This window comes from Saccopteryx leptura, chromosome 7 (genome assembly GCF_036850995.1).
Source record: "Saccopteryx leptura isolate mSacLep1 chromosome 7, mSacLep1_pri_phased_curated, whole genome shotgun sequence".
NCBI classification, from domain to species: Eukaryota; Metazoa; Chordata; class Mammalia; order Chiroptera; family Emballonuridae; genus Saccopteryx; species Saccopteryx leptura.
In genome coordinates, this window is record NC_089509.1 from 27871003 (window position 1) to 27890475 (window position 19473).

General features: G+C 39.2%; 1 protein-coding gene across 12 annotated transcripts in view; it reads right to left on the minus strand.

Moving 5' to 3' along the window:
* Positions 1-10561: 10561 nt before the first annotated feature.
* Positions 10562-19473, minus strand: part of GTDC1 (glycosyltransferase like domain containing 1) — a 432630-nt gene continuing 423718 nt past the window's right edge. For all 12 annotated transcript variants that reach the window (XM_066345235.1, XM_066345231.1, XM_066345226.1 and 9 more), the window contains 3 exons: positions 17391-17461; positions 16599-16690; positions 10562-11672 (listed from right to left, as the gene is read on the minus strand). In XM_066345235.1, coding sequence (XP_066201332.1) covers positions 11589-11672; positions 16599-16690; positions 17391-17461 — 247 coding nt within the window. In that variant the 3' untranslated portion in view covers positions 10562-11588. The remainder of the gene's footprint in view (positions 11673-16598; positions 16691-17390; positions 17462-19473) is intronic.

Sequence of the window (19473 nt, forward strand, 5' to 3'; positions counted from 1 at the left end):
ATGGTAGCTTAGACGGGCCTAATCCTTCCTACTCCAAAGGCTTATTTAGCACCTCTATGTAAACAAAGGATATTTATACCATAATTGGCTATTTGACCATCAGTGTTCATTTACTATGTAACCTGCTATTATGGAGTTAAAAGAAATTCCCTTTCATTGGCTTGTCAGCTTTCATAGTAGTGAAAGTGTCCTCGCAGTTTAAAAAACACTTCCACAAACGAGAATCATTCTGACACTTGTATTCAGAATGAGAAACATTATCACGATATTCAATAATTATGTATTTCTTTCCTTTGGAGGATATTATTGCCAGAAAGAAAAGGAAATGTATCAGATCTTAATGTCATTTCCTGAGATTCTTTACTAAAATTATAGCTTTAACCCTTTAGCCATGTTTTGGAAGGGAGTCCCATCTGCTGAGTTGATTTGCAAAATAGAAGGCACTTGGTTTTCAAACACTATTCTCAGATTTGCAAAGTTGTGCTATGATGAATAAATAATGAATCCTATATTTCAATCTGGTTTTTGATTTTTGAAAGCCTTGATTATCGTTGTTTACACAGTCCCTCCTCAGTGCTCTCCCAGTGTTCTTGTCCAGCTTCCCAAGGGTCTGCTTCTGCAGGCCACCCTCTCCTACGTCTGTTTACCACTAGACTGCTCTTCTCACATTTTAAACAACCAACCAAATAAGCCATATGTTCAAGTCTACAATTTGAAGAATACTTTAAAGTGGGTTGGGAGCAGGCGGCGGAGTCGTTAATACATGCCAGCAATGGTCATGAACACCCCGGGAAAAGGTCTCCATTTGGCCATTGGTGTGTACCAATTCAGTGTGCACATCTCCAATGGTGAGAAAGAAAATTATGCTACAACCTAGGTGGGCAGAAACGCACAAATACAGGGGGCATTTTTTCTCTTACATACAAAATTCTAAACGTGTACACTCAAATAAACCTAATAACTAATACTAGTATGAGGGAGTCTCTTTCAAAAAATTTAGAAGCCTAAAATGGTATTAAATGTTTCTCTAAGTTTTCTGGAAAATTAGACCAAATGAGTGACAAATCAATGTTATACTTCTAAATATTCTCCTGCTCAAATACCGATGAACCCCTCTTCTCTCCTCCTAAATAACTAACTGGTGGTTCGTAGAAGAAATAGTTTGTAATCTAAAACACAGGTATGGAGTGAATATGAAAGCTACCTGAGGGGTGGGACTGAAATCTCACGTCTGAATATATGAGAGAGAGGAGTATTTCTAAATTAATAGACCGAATGCCCGCCAGAATAGTCTCCGTGCCCATCTCCATTCCCTGCTCAGTTTTTTGCTTTAAGCAATTTTTTTTTAAGGTAGGGAGGTTAGGAATCAGTATTTCTGTTTCTATTCAGTGCATCTTCATCGTTTTCTCTCCCGGAGGACGGAGACCAGCCGACTCAAGGAACCGAGTTCAATAAAACACTTAGACGGAAAGAGAAGAGTCCTTCCTGCCAGGGCTGCGCTGCCGCCCGCGGAGGGCCCGACCCAACGCTCCCAGCCCAGCACAAACGGCAAGGGCAGTGGGGGGGCCACCGGCCAAGGGTGCGTGTGTCAGCGCACGAGCGGCAGTGCGCGCGTGTCGGGTGCGTGCCAGTGTGTGCGTGGCTGCGCGCTAGCCGGGCTTGCGCGCGCCACCGTGCGCGTGCCCGCCGGGGGGGCTGGAGAGTCCCGCGAGCTGGAGCGGGGCGCGGGGCGCGGGCCGCCGCGGGGCTGCTGGGCCCGCAGCTCGGGACTGGCCGCAGGGCCTCGGGGCTCCTCCTGCTCTGGGCTTCGGACTCCGGCCGCCGAGGGGGCTCGGCTGTGGCCCTGGGACCTCAACGTCCCCTTCCTCCCCATTTCTCTCGCGCCCAGAAGAGGTCCGGCGCGTCCCCCCTTCCGAACAGGACGGAGCGGGGCCTGGGGGGCGGGCGCCGCGGCGGCCGGGAGCGCGGACTTGCGGGTCGCGGAGGCGCCGCGCGGGAAGAGGGCACGCGGCGGGGCGCCCGCGGATCCACGGGTCACCCTCCCGCGCTCGGCAGCGGGGGCGCAGCTGTCCCGACGCTCAGCTCGGGCTTGTTCGGGGAACAGGACCAACCGGGGCGGGGCTCGATCGCGCGCGACCTCGGGCCATCGAGCGCCCGGCCGGCCCGGGGACCCCACGGCCTGCGGCCCCGCGGGGCGACCTGGAGCCCCCGCCGCGACGCGGAGCCAGACGCGACCGAGGGCGGAAGACCCGAGAGGCAGGAGGGGAAGGAGAAAAGAGGTAGCAAGCCCCAGACGAGGAATCCTTAATTACAGATTAAAGGCAAGCAAAACCGTACACCACATTTTCCATGTGTCTGCTGACGGCCGCGACAAAAGGAAACAGAACGCTGAGGGGAAGAAGGGGCCTTCTCGACGTTTATTCTTCTCTTCCCTCTTTTATTATCTGTGCAAATGTAATATGCATTAGGTAGTGACTGTGTAGGTGGTGCCTGGGGCCAAAGCGCAGCTGCACGCGCCGTCGCGTAGGACAGTTTGCTGATGCACCCAAAGGTCTGGGGAACCTCTACAAAAAAAACTAGAAGTACTCCGCTCGAGCACATTTTGCTTCTGGAAAACTTCATTACTCATACATTTTTAAGTTTTAAAATTTGGGTTTACAGTGCTGCAATTCATTAACTACAGTAAAATCCTGTTGTGCGCGTGCGCGCGCACACACATTTAGTTTTGCAATTTTGTAGATTCCATTTTATTTTATTTTTTTCTGGCCTGGTCTCACAAGGTTAGAAATCCAGGGGAAAAGCCAAGACGACTGAAAGCAGGGAAGATAGCTGCAAACACTGTAAGAGCACAATCCCCCACCCCCCAAATCTGGCTCAAGAGGAAAAAGGAGAGAGATGTGTGGTAATTTTTGTCTTTTTTTTTCTTTTAATTAAGTCACAAAACAATCTCCACGCTGTCCCTGGGATTCAAGACACCGGTTCAACTCCACCACGTCCTAAATTCTCCACAGAGGGTAGAGAAATGTTCAGAAGCCAAAGCCCACTATGACCATTGCAAACCTCTAGTTCTAACACTAAAATTAGAGATGACCTTCGCGAGTCACCCTGAGCCCCCAAGCACTGCAGTCTTCTGTCCTTTCTCCAGCTTGTTGCTGGGTCAGCTTTAGAAATAGAGGACTTTAGTTCCTTGTTAGTAATCTGTTTACTAATACAATTGATGCACCACTTTGAAGGCAACAAGGGCACCTTGCTTCCTGTTACCAATCTTCCTTTTTGTAGATATTTTTCCATTTTTCATTTGTATTTTTTCACCATTTTCCCCACAGTGTTAAAAAAACATTTTTTTCCAAAGTGCTTTTATATGTGGTTCAAGCGATTTGCCCACACCTCATATAATGACATTTGCATTCAAGATTAATAGCTGCATATCAATAATTCTTAAATACCTCCTGATCCCTTTTTTCAACTGAAACAATTCCTAACGTTATTGGCCCTGGCAGATGCCTGAACCAATGCGTTAGTGGACTGCTTGCCAGCCAGATGACAGCACTCAGGCAACGTGAGCACGGTTGTTTCTGCTCTTGTCTCTTCAGATGTTGAAGGCAGAGCGCCTTATTTCCCACCTTCCCCGGAAGTGGTTAATAAATTGATGCCAGTCATATTAGGTCCCAAGCCCCTCACACCCTTCAGATACTTCTTTAGGAAAACCTTTAAAATCTCCCACAAGGCATCTAGTTCTTCTATGATTTAGCCACACCCTTCTCACTTTTTCACTTTATCCTTCAGTAAAATAAATTAAGTGAAAGAGCAAATTAGGACTTTTTCTTTCCTTATAGCTTTCCTGTGTTTGAGAGCATTACCCTCTGGTTGTTTCAGGCCAGTTGTTGTTAGTTCATGTTAATACCACCCACCAAAGAACAGCGCAGGATTAAGTTTAGATTAATAAAGGATGTTCATGACAAGGTTTCTAAATGCCAGAGTCATGATTTATTTTCCTTAAATGGGTGGAGAAAGGAGAACGGCAATAAAACTCACCCTTAAGTCCCCTCAAAGTCCTTGGCTTCACACATCTATGTTTGCCTTTTAGGTTTTTTATGTACCTTTAATTTTTCTTTAGGTTCTAGTTATTACAGTTTTTTTTTAAAACTATTTACCTTTGTCCATAGCTTTCAAGACCTATAATTTATTATAGTTATATATATGCTCTTCTTTCTATTTTCTAAGTGTTTATAATTATCCCTATTTATCCCCCCCACCCCATTAAGAATTTCACAATAAAATTCTACACCAAATAAATTTAAATCTGCAACTTCAGACTCCCAAGAAAGGCATTAATCCACTTAGTAAAATACCCAGACCTCCCCCTTTTATTTTCAGCTCTTCCTAATGTAACATTTAGTAATTGCAGCTGGCTCCTTATACTTTCCTCCCTTCTTGCATTCTGAATCATACTGGCCTTGTTTAACCCTCATTTCCTTTCTTACCCCCCACATTTGTCAACATACTTTTATTTATTTATTTGTGGACCATGTTTCTCTCTTTTTGTTGTCTGGATTGAAAGTAATAACCAGAGCTTTCTAAGATCTTAATGCTTTCTGTTAAAATCCCATTCTGCCTCCCCATTCCACTATTAATGCTTTGTACACTTTTTATGCTTCCTTCAGTGGCGTAGTTACTGCTGTATATTTTTCTGATTGATCATTAAGTTACGCTGGCTTTGAGCACTGCCTCCATAATCCCGAAGCACAGGATTTTTACTTGGCTTGCTCTGTGCCTTTGGAATGCCTTTCCTGGCAAGGACAGGCATTTTGGTTTGACTATGATTCTTAAGTTACAATTCAAGGCTAATTTGTTCAGTTAGGCTTCTACTATAAGCAGCTCTGTTTCTTCCTGTTAAGTGCTCCATGAGACTGCTTAGTTGAACGGTTTGTTGTGAGTGCAAGATGTAATATACTTATATTGTACTTGATTATCGGTTTTCAAAAACAGCTGCATGCTTTGATATCTGTGTAAGGAAATATCGGTAGATAATATACCATCAGTATTTATTACTCTATAATTAAGGATGTATCAATGTTTCCCTTTAAAAAAAACATTTTCTTTTTCAGAAATTCATATCTCAGGCATAAATTTCCCTATGAATTACAGGTTAATACCATACTAGATGTATCTTCTTTTTAGGTTAACCCTCCCATTCCTTTTCTTTTTGGGGAAATAAATTTCAGGATTTAATTTCTGGGTTATCTGTTTGGAATGAGAGAAAGCAGCTCCTATGCAGCAAAATTAAAGGTGCTTCTGCCACTGATGCCACCTGCTCCCTCTGCCCCAGGCCCTTTGCGCCAGGCCAGATCGTGGGGGCTGCCATGGATCAAGAGCCAGCTTCTACCTGTAGATGAACAGCTTCATCGCTGTCTGGCACAAAAGGCATCAGAGATTCAGCTGTTCAGAAACATCACAGGTGCCACAGATTCTGACATTTTAGTCCCGGGAATCAATTCTTTTACATTCTTCTCCTTATGGTCACTTAGAACACAAATGTGGCCAGGACTAAAATGAAATATATCTGCAGTAAGGTACTAGCAACTTACTAATTCATGTTTCTTCTGATAGTAAAGGAAGCAGCAGAAGAAAAAAGAAAGAGCATGGAAAGAAATATTTTCCCCTCCCCTCCTTTAAGGGGTGGCTTTGGTCGCTGAACTGACCGCAGGCTCCTTGAGGAGGCTGCCCGAGCCCCGCCTCTGCCAGCACAGCGCCCACAGCAACTGAGATTCCCCCCTGGGCCCGTTTCCCAGCACCTACAATGGGGAGCTTACAAGATATAACTGCTTCGTAGGAGGGCCAGGTGAGTCACCTAAGCGTATAAACCCAGCAGACTGTGAAATCCCAGGGAGTGACGGGGATGTGATGGATGTAGAGACTGAATGCCCCCTTCGTGGTGTAACAGTAGTAATAAAAACACTTAAAGTATTGGCTATCCTACATGATCTCTCACGCCCCCTTTCACACCAGCATGGGCAACAGAACAACCCCTGGCTGCTCTCTCCACTCTCTTGCTTGGTGGCAGGGTGAAGGGACAGAGACAGAGGACACTGGGGGTCCAACTGAGTCATGAACACTGATCTTGGTGCTTCCTGAAAGACATACAGATGACAAGGACATTATCCCACGCAGAGAAAGGTTTGTACAAAACATCTTTGTTTCTGCCTGACTAGATGGTGATGCAGTGGATAGAGCATTAATCTGGGACACTGAGGAACCAGGTTCAAAACCCCAAGGTCGCCCGCTTGAGTACGGGCTCATCTGGTTTGAGCGCAGGATCAGAGACATGACCTCATGGTTGCTGGCTTGAGCCCAGGGGCACTGGCTCAGCTGAGCCCCCTTCACTCTGGTCAAGACACATATGAGAAAGCAGTCAATGAAAAACTAAAATAACCCATCTACTAGTTGATGTTTTTCATTTCTCTCCCTTTCTGTCTGTCCCTGTCTCTCTCTTTTGCTAAAAAACCCCAAAAATATCTATGTTTCCGTAACCCAGTGTGGCTCCTAAAAATGCCATTATTTGTTGCCTTTATTTCCTCATTTGTGACATAATGGAAATATGAAATTTTCATATATAAAGGATTTAAAATTCTAAAAAAGGCGTTACGTGAGTATTCTTAGTAAAAGTTGCATCTTCTCATACCCCACCTCAGCTCTCCTGTGCAAATGCAGTAACTGATAGGACAGCAATAAATGCAGTAACTGATAGGACAGCAACAGAAGCATTTTAGATTCTCTTGCCCAAAACGTCAACTTTTTGTATCAGTTTACAAGAACAATTCTGCACCTGTCCTGGGATGAATGTCATTGCCATATGGCTATGGGAGACAATAAGGCATCGATCAGGTAATGATAGATGATGGGAGGACCCTTGAAGAGACTGATCCCAAATTCCAATTTAGGAAAAAGGGCCAGAGAGTGAGTGGAGTTCTTGGTTTCTGAAATTCTGTGTATATCACATGCAGCTAAGGAATCCTAGAGATACAGGAGAGGACTCCTTTCCATGGGGTGGGCAGCAATGAAAGCATGAGCCCTCCCTTGGCTCTTGTGTCTTAAGATGAAAGGGTTCAGGTAACAATGTGAGAAGCAGGCAAAATGGTTAGGGAATCAGACAGTTCTGTGCTCTGCCACACAGCTCTGAACTTGTCAAGAAGACTGGCTCCTTTCACATTTTTCTAGAGCTAGAAAGAGTCTGCCCTCTTATATTTGAAACAATATAGGCAGTAGTTACAAATGGTGATCAGAAGCCCCAAGGGAAAAGGAACCCATGGAGAGTCAAGTCCAACTATCTTCATGGTATGATTTCTTTCGGGCTCAAGTTGAGGTCCTTGCCTCCTGGGAAGCAGAGAAGATGTGGCACACAAAACTGGCAGTCAGAGAGCTTGAACTGTGAGGGAAAAATGTTTCTTTGATTTGATCAATAGTTTAGGGTCAAGAAATGTTAAGGATGGCATAGTAGCAAAATTAACCACAGGCTACCTGAAGTATTTATAGCTCCGATCAAACGATATAGCCAATGCTAACATTTAAGTAAGACATGTAAAAAGTCATAAAACGTAGGAATAAGCCATGTGTCCCATGTCCCAGCCTAACTGTACGGTGAATGCGCCTCCACCAGTTACATGTCTATTCTTCCACCATTGCTCCTCTGATTTAACCATCATTGTATTTTTGGTGTTAATTCCCAATTTTTTTGTTACACTTTAATCACATATGTGCAGATCTTTGAGCAGCACAGAGACCTGCTTGCATGTTTGAAAACTTTTCCAGTTACATTTCATTAATAGCTTTTTTTTTTTTTGGTATTTTTCTGAAGCTGGAAACGGGGACAGTCAGACAGACTCCCGCATGCGCCCGACTGGGATCCACCTGGCACGCCCACCAGGGGGCGACGCTCTGCCCACCAGGGGGCAATGCTCTGCCCCTCCGGGGCGTCGCTCTGTTGTGACCAGAGCCACTCTAGCACCTGGGGCAGAGGCCAAGGAGCCATCCCCAGCGCCCAGGCCATCTTTGCTCCAATGGAGCCTCGCTGCGGGAGGGGAAGAGAGAGACAGAGAGGAAGGAGACGGGGAGGGGTGGAGAGGCAGATGGGCGCCTCTCCTGTGTGCCCTGGCCGGGAATCGAACCCAGGACTTCCGCACGCCAGGCCGACGCTCTATCATTAATAGCTTTGAAGGGAGGGTATACTATAGAAACATTAGTTGTCCTGTATGTCAGTTCAAATTTTAAAGCGAAACATGTTCATATCAGTGGTTTATAATATACTCTCTCTATTGTTAAATATAAAATCTGATCTCAAATACTATTCAATTTTCCACTGAAACAGAAAGGCACTCAGGGCTATACGTGTCCATAGTCAATAGGAGAACAAAACTCACAGATGATGTCAACATTAAAAGACAAACTATCATTTGAAAACTGATTCTATCACACACAGAAAGTATGAAACTGAAACAAAATGTCCTTGTGTCTCTGAATATTTCTGGGTAGCAGATGCTTTCTGAAAAACAGATTTTACTTTTTTAAAAATATCAAATATAATTAACACCTTCAACATAAAATGAAATCTTTGCTTCCAGATGCATTTCAAGGTGTTGAAATGAATCGACGCAGTCCTCTATGGCTGTTCCCGTTGACTTACTGAATCTGCTGCCATCTTTATTTGCTATGACTGAAGAACTGAGAGTGAGCAGGGCCCTTACACTTACAGTATTTGAGGAATGCTTATTAGAACAGGAACATTTTGAGAAGGGTCTCCGGCCCATTATTCCTGATCAACATGGTACAATGAGTAGGTTAAGAACCAAGTGCCCTGTTATTCTATTACAGAAACATGTTGCTAGAGCATTACCTAGGTTAAGTGGTTTCAGGGAAAGCATCATGGGCATTGTATCTTGATAAATAATTTTTTATAGAGATAAATAATTTTTTATAGAGATAAAAAATTCTTGTTTTGAATATACTTGTTGAAAATATTGGTCTAGTTATAGACATTCAATTCTGTTAATTTTATTCTTTTAAATTAGATTGTCAAACCAATGTTAATTCTAAATCTCAGCTCTCTAGTGAGAGTAAGGGAAATAAAAATTAAAGAGTCAACTTGTAGTTGCAATTATTCTGACTTTAACAAAATACGGATGAACTACTTAATAATAGTTCACTCTGCCATTTCACAGATGGCGGGCCACAAGCACGGGCACACACTCACACAGCCCTCTCCACAGACCTGCCTTTTTAAATGTTAAGAATTAAGAATTTACAAACTTTGTATTGCTTATTTGCCCTAATACCAAATCTGACTGCAAAGTTTGAAGAAGTGACAACTTTAATGCAAATTTTTATTCTGGCCACAGCTAAAGACAAAATTTAATCTGAGTTTAAGGGTATAAAAATAGCTCCACACACAGGTAATTTCAATACTGTATTTCACAAAATCAGGAAAATATTTGAAAAGTAGTTAATATTCCCCTCCTCCCATCAATTAGGAGAGAAAACATATATGGATAGTGGTTGTGAGTATATCTTACCATTATAAAATGTGAGCCTGTCACTTTCAGGATAGAAAAGACAGCAAACTAAGCACTGTTTCTTGGCTGTGAAATTGTATTATTTTGAGAAGATGTCATCTATGACACAGCACCTTTGTGCCTAGAGCAAACTGACCGGTGTAGTTCATCTCAGATGATAAACACTGCCCTGAAGAAATGTCTAAAAACCTTTGATGCATATTTATATCTTCATTTTTGAACTCACAAGGAGCACACCTGATACATGACGAGTCCCACAGTATCAGATGGAAGGGACTTCAGAAATAATGCCTACACCCTCTGGTTTGTGAGTGAGGAGGTGATTTGCTCAGTGACTTCTTCCCAAAGTAGGACTCCAAGCCAGTGCTGCGATGTCCCATCAAACATTTTGGAACTCCAACTAGTTAGGTAGAGGACTCTGCACAGATGAGCCTTCCTGTTTCTGCCTCTTACTCTTTCTTCTTTTAAATTTCTGGCCTCGTGGACCCTGAACTACTGCTTTCTTTGATCTGCAAGTGCCTCTGTGCCCAGGCCTCTGTCTGGCTCTCTGACCTCGATCTATCATATTTCCTGCTTACGATTTTACTCCCTCTCAATGGGCCCAACTGGACATCTAAACCATTGTCTGCTCTGTGTAGCAGCCCTGCTAGACCACTTGGGGCCCTTGTCTACCCTCCTTCCTGGCCACTCCTCACACTGCAGTGTAGAGAAATAAGTCATTTCAAAAACAGGAAAGTTACAATTTACCTGTCAGTAAACAGAAGATGGTTTATCAACAGACTTTACCTTAATGACTACAAATGTTTACCTCCTGCTTTCTAGAATGCAAAGAAAACCTTGGAAATGTCATAATATCTTACAAACATTTGCAAAACAGATCCTTGTTCATCCGGAAAAGAAACAATTGTATTCGTTGTCTCTTGATACAAGGAAAGTGTTCAATGAGAAACTTATAGATAGGTGTATACACACATAAATGAGATATGCTAATTAAAATGGCAGAGGGCCCTTTATTAAAAATTTATTTTACAATCTAGCTCTTCAAAACATCTTTACATCAACAAATAACAGCAGCTGACTACTGGAATCCTAAATGCTTTATCTCGAAATTCTTATAGTTGTAGCTGAACCCAACTATTTTCAAGGAATCAAAATAATTGGTTTTGTTAGAAGTACTTTGATTTCTTTATTTTTTTACCCATGAAAAAAATTAAAACCAGTATATCTCTGTGTTCATTTTAGGGATAAGGTGGCCCCACTCAGGGTATTTCCCATGTTTGTTCGAATTACAGCTGTTTATCTAGCAACTTCTTTAAGATAAATTAAATGCAAATGTAACCTGTGAGTCATGGGAATACCTGCCAGACCTCTTATTAATACCCTCAGTTAAAAACCCTGTGCCAGAGCCATTAATTTGCTAAAAGAAAAGTGCTAAAGCAGCCCTTTGCCACAAACAGTTCTGAGATGGCCGCCCAATTAGTCCCATCGCGTTCTGATCCTCCTTTCAGACTGTGGCCCTCTGAGGACACAAGAAGGCTCCGATGATAACCTGGCAACCTAGGTAGAAACCCAGCCAAGAGAGAGCGTTTGAAGCTGCAGTTTGGCTGCCATCGTGTCGGCAAAAAGAAAGAATTCAGGCACCATGTCATCCAGTACAAAGGATAAAAACGGATTCAACCGGAAATTCAATGTGGCACCACATATGGGATACATGAGTGCGGTTATACAACAGGCCACATTTTTTTTTTGAACAGTCTCCTCCATGTGATGCCGAGGACATGTGTAACCATCATAACGTCTCTAGGAATCTGTATTTAATTTGAGTTGGGGTGGTGGCAGGGATTGGAGATCTGAAGCCGCCACAGGTTTGTGGCAGATGGCTCTGTGTCAGCTATGACAAGCAGCCAGGCTCAGCTTCCTCTGCAGATTTCCTTTTCTCTCTGATCAGGTAAATATGGGCACACTCTGGAAAGTTCTACAGATTCTGCCTTAGGCTGCAAGTTTGTGACTTAGCCCCATCTGTCACAAATCTTCCTTTGGTTCTGTTGTGAGCAGAGACCTGAATTTACCATGTAGGGCTGCCCAAGAAAAAGGAGTCATTTCACCCTGTAATGAGAAGGGAGAGAAGAGAAAGCAATGAAGAAGCATTATCGACCTAAAGACTGAAGTATGCTGAAAATTTATATTGCAAATTTGCATAACTTACATCAACTGGATTTCAAAAAGCCACCAAGTAAATGGTTCTCAAGTGTTAGCACCTCAAGAAATCCCAGTTTCTGATTGGTTAAAAGAATAACTACTTTCAACTACAGGGAAACGCTGTTTTGTTTTGTTTTTTTTTGTTTTTTTTTTACAAATAGGTACATTCTGTGGCACATATATGTCCTGGTTTATGTTATGGATGACAGCTATTAGAAGTTTATTATCCAACTTTTAACTTTCATAAACACAAGATATACATGTTTTTGCTAATGTGAATTTTACTTTTAAGTGGTGAAGACACAAGAGAAATGCCATTACAATTATGTGGAATTTACAAAGCACTTCAAGTTTACTAACGGGTTTCTACTCATTATTTTATTACAGGAGTACCTCAGGGGAAAAATGCTATTAAGAATTAAGAAAAAAAAAGTCTTCCAAGTTTACAGATGAGTCATATAAAGGTTAAGAAGTTCACCTAGAGCCAGGCTGCAAATGAGCAGCAGACAAGGAGGAGGAGTCAAAATCTCGAACTGATCGGAAGCACCCGAAGTGTATCTATTGTGCTAACAGGTTTTACTTTTATTTCACTTGGAGAAATCAAAGAGAAGCCAAGCCAAATAAAATCAAGGAAGGAAGTGAAGATGAATAGAGGGAACAGTGTGCGTGTGGGGGGCACGCTGAGAATTTGCCTTAAATCGTGCTGCTGCTGGTGAGAGGTTTTAGAAATGTCACAAGCTTTTAAGTTTTCATTTTTAAGGAAATAGTGAGTTTGGAGAACTGTTAATATCAGTGAGCGACACTTTAGTCACATCTAGAGCAGAAACTCAAATTAAAAGAGGGCTATAAGTGGCCAGTCTCTTAAAGGAAACTTAAAGTGGCTTAGTTGTGGTTTGGGTAGATATGGCCTGATACAATTAAGACAACCACTAATGGCTTTTCTGGGCACCCAGTCTGAATTACAAGCTTAATTATTGTCTGGATTCACTTTTAAGGCAGAAATCTGAAAATTCTTCTCTCATCCAAATAACAACAGGTTACCAAGATTTCAAGAATGTTAAAGAATTTGAAGAGGACAAAATAAAAATCAACAGCTATCACCTGAAAAATCTTAAGAAACTATAGGTGACTTTAGCAAGACACAAGAAAGAATGACATCTTTTTTTCTCAGATAGAACATTGCTAACTTTGTAAATAAAAGTAACAAGAGATAGGGCAGGTATATAAGATACTTAGTCTGGGAAGCATGTACCTATACAACTGCCCTATTTGTACATTTTTTGCTATTTTCAATACCAGTAACAGGGAATGTCCACACATTTTTTTTCTAAAGCATTTTAAAATATAATGATCAAAGGTTTTCTAAAAGCATAACATATTGATCTCAAATAATTGTTAGGACTATTCAGAAAGTAAATGCACATAGTGAAAATAAGGCAAAAAAAATATACAACTTCATGGTATCAAACTTCCTTGGGTTATAAAAGGAAGAACTGTTGTTAGTGTAAGAAGTCATTCCCTGGTTAATTATTTTCTGATTAGTTCTAGAATCTGTGTGCAGGTGAGATTTGGGAGTCACAGAGCTCCTGTTTCCTCTATGCAGCAAGTATGTGGCCAATGTGTCTAATCTACGGAGAAAAGGAAACGTCTTGAAAGAACGAGAAAACTGCAGCCAACAATTAAACCAGGGTGTAAACTTTTTAAAGAAATGGTTTTAGCTTTTAAAAATAAAAAAAAATTTAAATTTTTAACCTATAAGAAACATTTAATTTCTGCATGCAATGGGTTTCTCTTAAGATCTTAAGAATGTGTGTATGTGTGTGTGTGAGTGTGAGTGTGTGTGTGAGTGTGTGTGTGTGTGTGTGTGTGTGTGTGTGAGAGAGAGAGAGAGAGAGAGAGAGAGAGAGAACACTGCATGCACAGGAGGAATTTAAGTCTGAAACCTTTCAGGTGAGAAGTCATGGGCACAGTGTTCAGTAGCAGAAAGAGTCACTTCAGGGAAAAAAAAGTACCAAATTCTGTTCTACTTTTCAGTTACTAGCATTCTGTTTCAAATCCTGCTTCAAGTTATAGCCCCCAAACTCCTGCTCACATTGAAAGTATAATGTCTCATGTGAGAAGAAAGCCAAGTGTTAGTAGCCTTGTTCTAGTCATTATATTTCTAAGTGTGAATTCATATGAAAAATCCTATCCTAAAGTGAACTCTATATGATAAGCAGTTGAGATGACTTTAAGATGTAAACTTTTAACAAAAAAAAGAGTAAGGTGTAAAAATGTAAAAGGAGCAAATTAAAAAATTCAGTGACATTCTATCCTTTTAGATCTTAGAAGCATATGTTTTATAAAAGCAAAACAGCACTGTCCCATGGAATAACCCTGAAAACCCTCCTCAACACTCTATTTAGAGTACACACGAAAGGCTCTTCCACTGCATAAGAAAAGTAGGTAAAAAGCAGCCTTGGGAAATAATTTTCTGGTATTTAGTGAAGGCAAATGTTACCTGAAGTGTATATTTATAATACATAAATTAAAAAATATCATAACTTATATCTTAATTATAAAGTCTTAGAAGGCATTCCTTTTCTCTCTTGGCTCTAAATCCTGATACAACCCAAATCTGTGATTCTTCCTGTCATTTTTACCAGTTTTTGCTGAAAACTGCATCTTAAAGCTCTTAATTGCTTTTAATTCTTGGGCCAATTTATTAATTTTTGAGATTGATCTTTTAGATAAATATGGTCAAGATCTATGAGAGAGGACATACATGAAAATGTATAAATAGATTTATAAGAAAAAATTCCCAGCAGAAGACATAAAAATGAACTATACATATAAATTCTTGTAAATGCTTATGCATGAAATATTAACTTATAAAACTTTGAGATAGAGGTTTTTAGGATGTACAGACTAAAAATGTATGTAAAAAGCAGTAACATGAAATAGCATCGAAGGTATGGCTTATCTTTTAAGCTGCTGTTGGAACAACTAGTATATTAACAGCACACCGAGCTGACATTCTTTCAGAGTTTTTCCAGAAGAAGTTTGTAAAATAAATAATTATAGCTATGTTATGGCAGTAGCTGTATTAAAATATTTCATCTGGAGATCTGTTTTCTTTTGCTACTAAAGGCAACTTGTTGCAGTAACTTTTGAAATGATTAAAAATTTGCAGATGCAAAACAACAGGGTTCCTAACTTGAGGCTTAGTTAAAAACTGATAAATTTTGATGGTGGAAATATAATTATCCTTATACCTCACCATTATCATCACAAGATAAAAACTTTTTTAAAATGATGGATGATAAGTTATGGTGGTAATCATTTCATAATATATGAAAGTCAAGTTATGCTATATAGCCTAATAGTGCTGTATATTAATTATATCTTAATAAAAGTGAAAAAAAAATTCACCAGAACAGAAAAAACATCAATAATTTGATGGTGAACTCACTGAAAATAGCTCAGTGTCATATAATAGAAAAAGAATCCACTTGTTTAATACTTACTCTATTTCTTCAATTTCATAATCTGCACATTTTGATAGACTGTCACATGGGAAAATACTTGATTAATATTTCACACAAACAAGACCACTACTGAACTTTAAAACTGAGGAAACCTGGACGTAAACACTGGAGGACTGTTTTGTCTGTGGAGCCTCCTACAGATATGACACAACCGTCCTGACTCAAGGAGTAATCCCGAAGCCTGAAACTGTGCAGTCAGCATTTTAAACTATTATGAGCTACCTTCTGAACCATTGCCAAGTTAATAGACAATGAAAGATAATGAGCTTGAAATTGGGTGTTAAATTGCATTTTTGGTTCTCTCCCTTTTTCTTGAAGTTTAACTGTTTCCTGCAGAAACAAAGTCATGTTTTGATGTGTCGCTTTGTCAATATGTATGTTAGGTCGCGGAAGGGAAAGGAGAGGCCGGGGGGCCCACTGCATGTCACATGGGAGGGTTAGATATTAACACAGAAAGTGAAAATATGCTGGATTAAAAAACTGCTAGATTGTAAACTATGCTGAATTTATGGGAAATGAAGGTACTATATTTAAAGAATATTAAAAGGTATATTGCTCATGGCCTAGAGCACCTTCAGAACTCATAAAGCAGATTTGTCCCGGTTCAGTTAGTTAGACATGTAGTAGGGCCTCTTCGAGTTGTTATTTCAACAATGTAAAATTCTTGATTTAAGCAAGGTAAAAAAGATAATGAGTAAAGGGCCTGACGATGATGCTATGTAAATTCTGTTCCTTTTGCCCTTGCCATTCAGAGAGGAGACTGACGGTCTAATTCAAAACAAACTGAGGGGTTTTTATGTCATTTTGTTAAAGTGGGAAAGGGAAACATTTGATTCTTGAAACTCATCTTTAAAATCGTTTAAAAATGAACACCATACTTCACTAATGTCATTCACCTGAAAACTTGAGGACTAAAGATTTCATTATGATGGGAAGAAAGGCTTATCCTCATTAGTATAATTGTAGAATCTTTCCTTTTATTTCCTTTTAGACTAATGAGTTACATTAATCCAGGTTCATTTTTATAAGTCTCTTGGGGCTAAATGTAAAGGACAGTCATCTTAGAAAACAATAAATTTTTTTTAAAAAAGCATGTACCGTGTGTTAAGTGCACGTATTTCATAAGACCTAGGTTAATACAACTGGCATCCAGTTTAATTAATCCTTGTTAGAGTAACAACTAATATCCCTCCCTAGCATGTTTCCTTTAAACATTAGTATGTTAATTAAATGTTTTTTTTAAGATTTTTTTTCTTTGTACTTCAATATGGCATTTATAGTGCCTAAATCCTTTCTCAATAACTACCTTATAGAGATGTTTCCTTACAATATCAGGTCTCTTGCAGAATTTCTGGAGCCTTTTTGAAAGCTGTTCAGGTGTAGAATACAGATATTCAGCTGCAGGAAAAACAGATACATTTTTAATGAAACAAAAACCTCAAAGCACACACTCGATATTAGTCACTTTACTAATTAAAAATGCATATTGCTCTGTGCCGCCTCGTGTTTTACATTATTTAAGCATGATTTTATAAGGTTACCTCAGCTCACAAGGATGTTTAATGCTAAATAAGACTGTGTAGTTGTGCTGTTTAGACATCTCCTTTGGGTGATTAAAATACATTATTCTAATGTAACACAATGCATATGTGATATATTTAGTGATGAGATTTTTTTTCAAAGAACTGGTACTACTGCCGTATGTACCCTGTACAACAGTTGCATATTATTAACTAGTCAATTGTTTAAATAATTTGGTGTGACTTTCAGTGCTCGATTTTTCTCTGTGTATATCATTAAAAAAATCTGTAAGCAATTGCAGCAACACTGACCTGCTTATACAAACCCATCATTACGGGACGTGTATGCTAACAATGAAGAAGGCTATTTGAAAACTTGCTTTTTTGTTATCTTAAAAGAACAGATGGTAAATATAAGCTTACTCTAATGTATTAAAACATAAAATTTTCCTTAACACTAACATGTTGACTTGCCAAATAAACAATTGCTCCTGCCTAAGTTTATTTTCATACTTTCTCATTTAGAATGAATCATGTATTAAATCTCAACAAAGATGAAAGCACATTAAAGCAGCTACCTGGAAATATTTCTGGATAAACCAAATCTTTGGGACAAAGTGGGTAACAACCACAATAGACAGCTTCCAACCTGAAGAAATTTTAGAAAGAGAATAAAAATATATTAAGAAGACATCACTGATCAGAGCCAGAAGGCAGTTTTGTTTGCCTAAGTTAACAGTATGAGCCCAGAGTTAACTGGGACGAAAAACACGGTTGGCAATACAAGCCTAAAAGCCAAAGTTGCTCTTTTAAAAGATTTTATTGATCATATATGAATTTCATAGAACAGAACCAACAGCATATGTTTTGTTCACTGAATTAATCAAAACGCAGCTCTGCATTTTTTTAAAAATACTGTTTAACACGTTTTATAATCAGCAGATAAACACATGTAACAACATGGTAAAGTATGGACAGATTTTCTTAATAATGCTGCAAAGCCCCAGAATGTTCATTTTTCAAAAAATGTTTAAATAAAATAGCAAATACTTAACTTTAACACTGTAGTCGGAGAAATGATCGAGGCCCTTTTAAAAGCATCAGAAAAAAAATTTACAATCTGTTGTGATGGGGCATTTTCATTTTTGAGCTCGTACTTCCAAATGACTTGTTATTATGCAGAATGGAAAACTATCCCCCCTTTTATTGAAAACGGCTCACGAGGAGTACCTTAACAAACATTTTTGCTCTCTTGACTAAAATGCCCGTTCTTTTTCCACTTTCTCAGAAAAGAATACTTTGGTTGTTAAACAAAGAAACAGAAAGTTTCACTTTGTGAGAGGCTTTCCCCAAGGACCACCTATACGAAGTTTTTCTTCACATCACGTCACAGAGTGAGGGTTAAGCAGACGGAAGGTATTGCATCTCGAGGGCTGTGTTAGCCCTGCATAATGGCTATTGATCTGACATAATAAACCTTAAAGATACCACTGCAATTTCTGTTGGCTAGAAATTATGCAGTGAAATTCAAAACACTCTTTAAATATGTTTATTTTATGAGGAACTTTGAATTGCATCCAAAATGTTGACCAAAAGCAGAATTTTATTTTGAACTGCAGATTTTTTTCAATCCAAGAATAATCTGAAGTTGTGTCAATGTTTACCTTGTTTACTTACAGCAACAAAGTACATGTAATTTAAGCTGTTTTTAAGTGGGTGATGTGTTCCTTATTTTATTGTTAACTAAAATTAGTTTAAGTGAAAAAGTATTTACTTTGAGCTGCAAAGTTTAGAAAAATACTGAGTTCAAAGTTTTGTTTGAAAACTGACAGAAGTTACAAAATGACACAGCGGAAAGGCCCAACATCTATAGTTACCAATCATTAATTTCAAAATCCAAACTAATATCTGATATTCTCTTCTCTACATACATACATAGGGTACGCATAGAAATTCTGGTTGTTAGCACAGCTAAAAACTGCTCTGTGACTGCATTATAAAAGACACAACAGTTTTGAGCATGTAAACCAGAGATATTCTTTATGAACGAAAAGAAAATACATACTTTATCTGAACACACTTGGTTTTAAAAGCAATGCCAGTTGAAAAGCAAATACATATGAACATTCTCTTATAATTACGTAAAATCAAAAGAGTGAAGTCACAGGCATTTCAAAAAGTGCACATGTTATCTGCTTTTTAATAATGGATTTGAATTAGAGTGTTCTGTTCCCCGAAAGAAAATTGCAGGCCAAGTTACATTTTGAGTCATCTCATGAGCATTTACCATTTCCAAAAAACAAAACAAAACAAAACAAAAAAAACAAAAAAACCCCCTCTGCTAATTAAAATACAGTGAGATAGAAATGGCCTTATTTGATTTAGAAAGAAAAAAATTTACTAGTGGATTTCACCTTTTATTTGTAAATTATCTTCTGTACTTATATTTATAATTCATCCAAAAACAACCACCACTTTTGGTTATAATTTAACTTGTTAAAATACCAAACCTTACTATATACATTATTTACATCAGAACTATGTTTTAAAACACATTATAAAGGTCATAATATTTTGAAAGAAATTTATAAAATTCATTCTCATGTTTTTCATATTTTATTTTGGAAAAAACCGATCATCTCATGACAATAATACAATTTA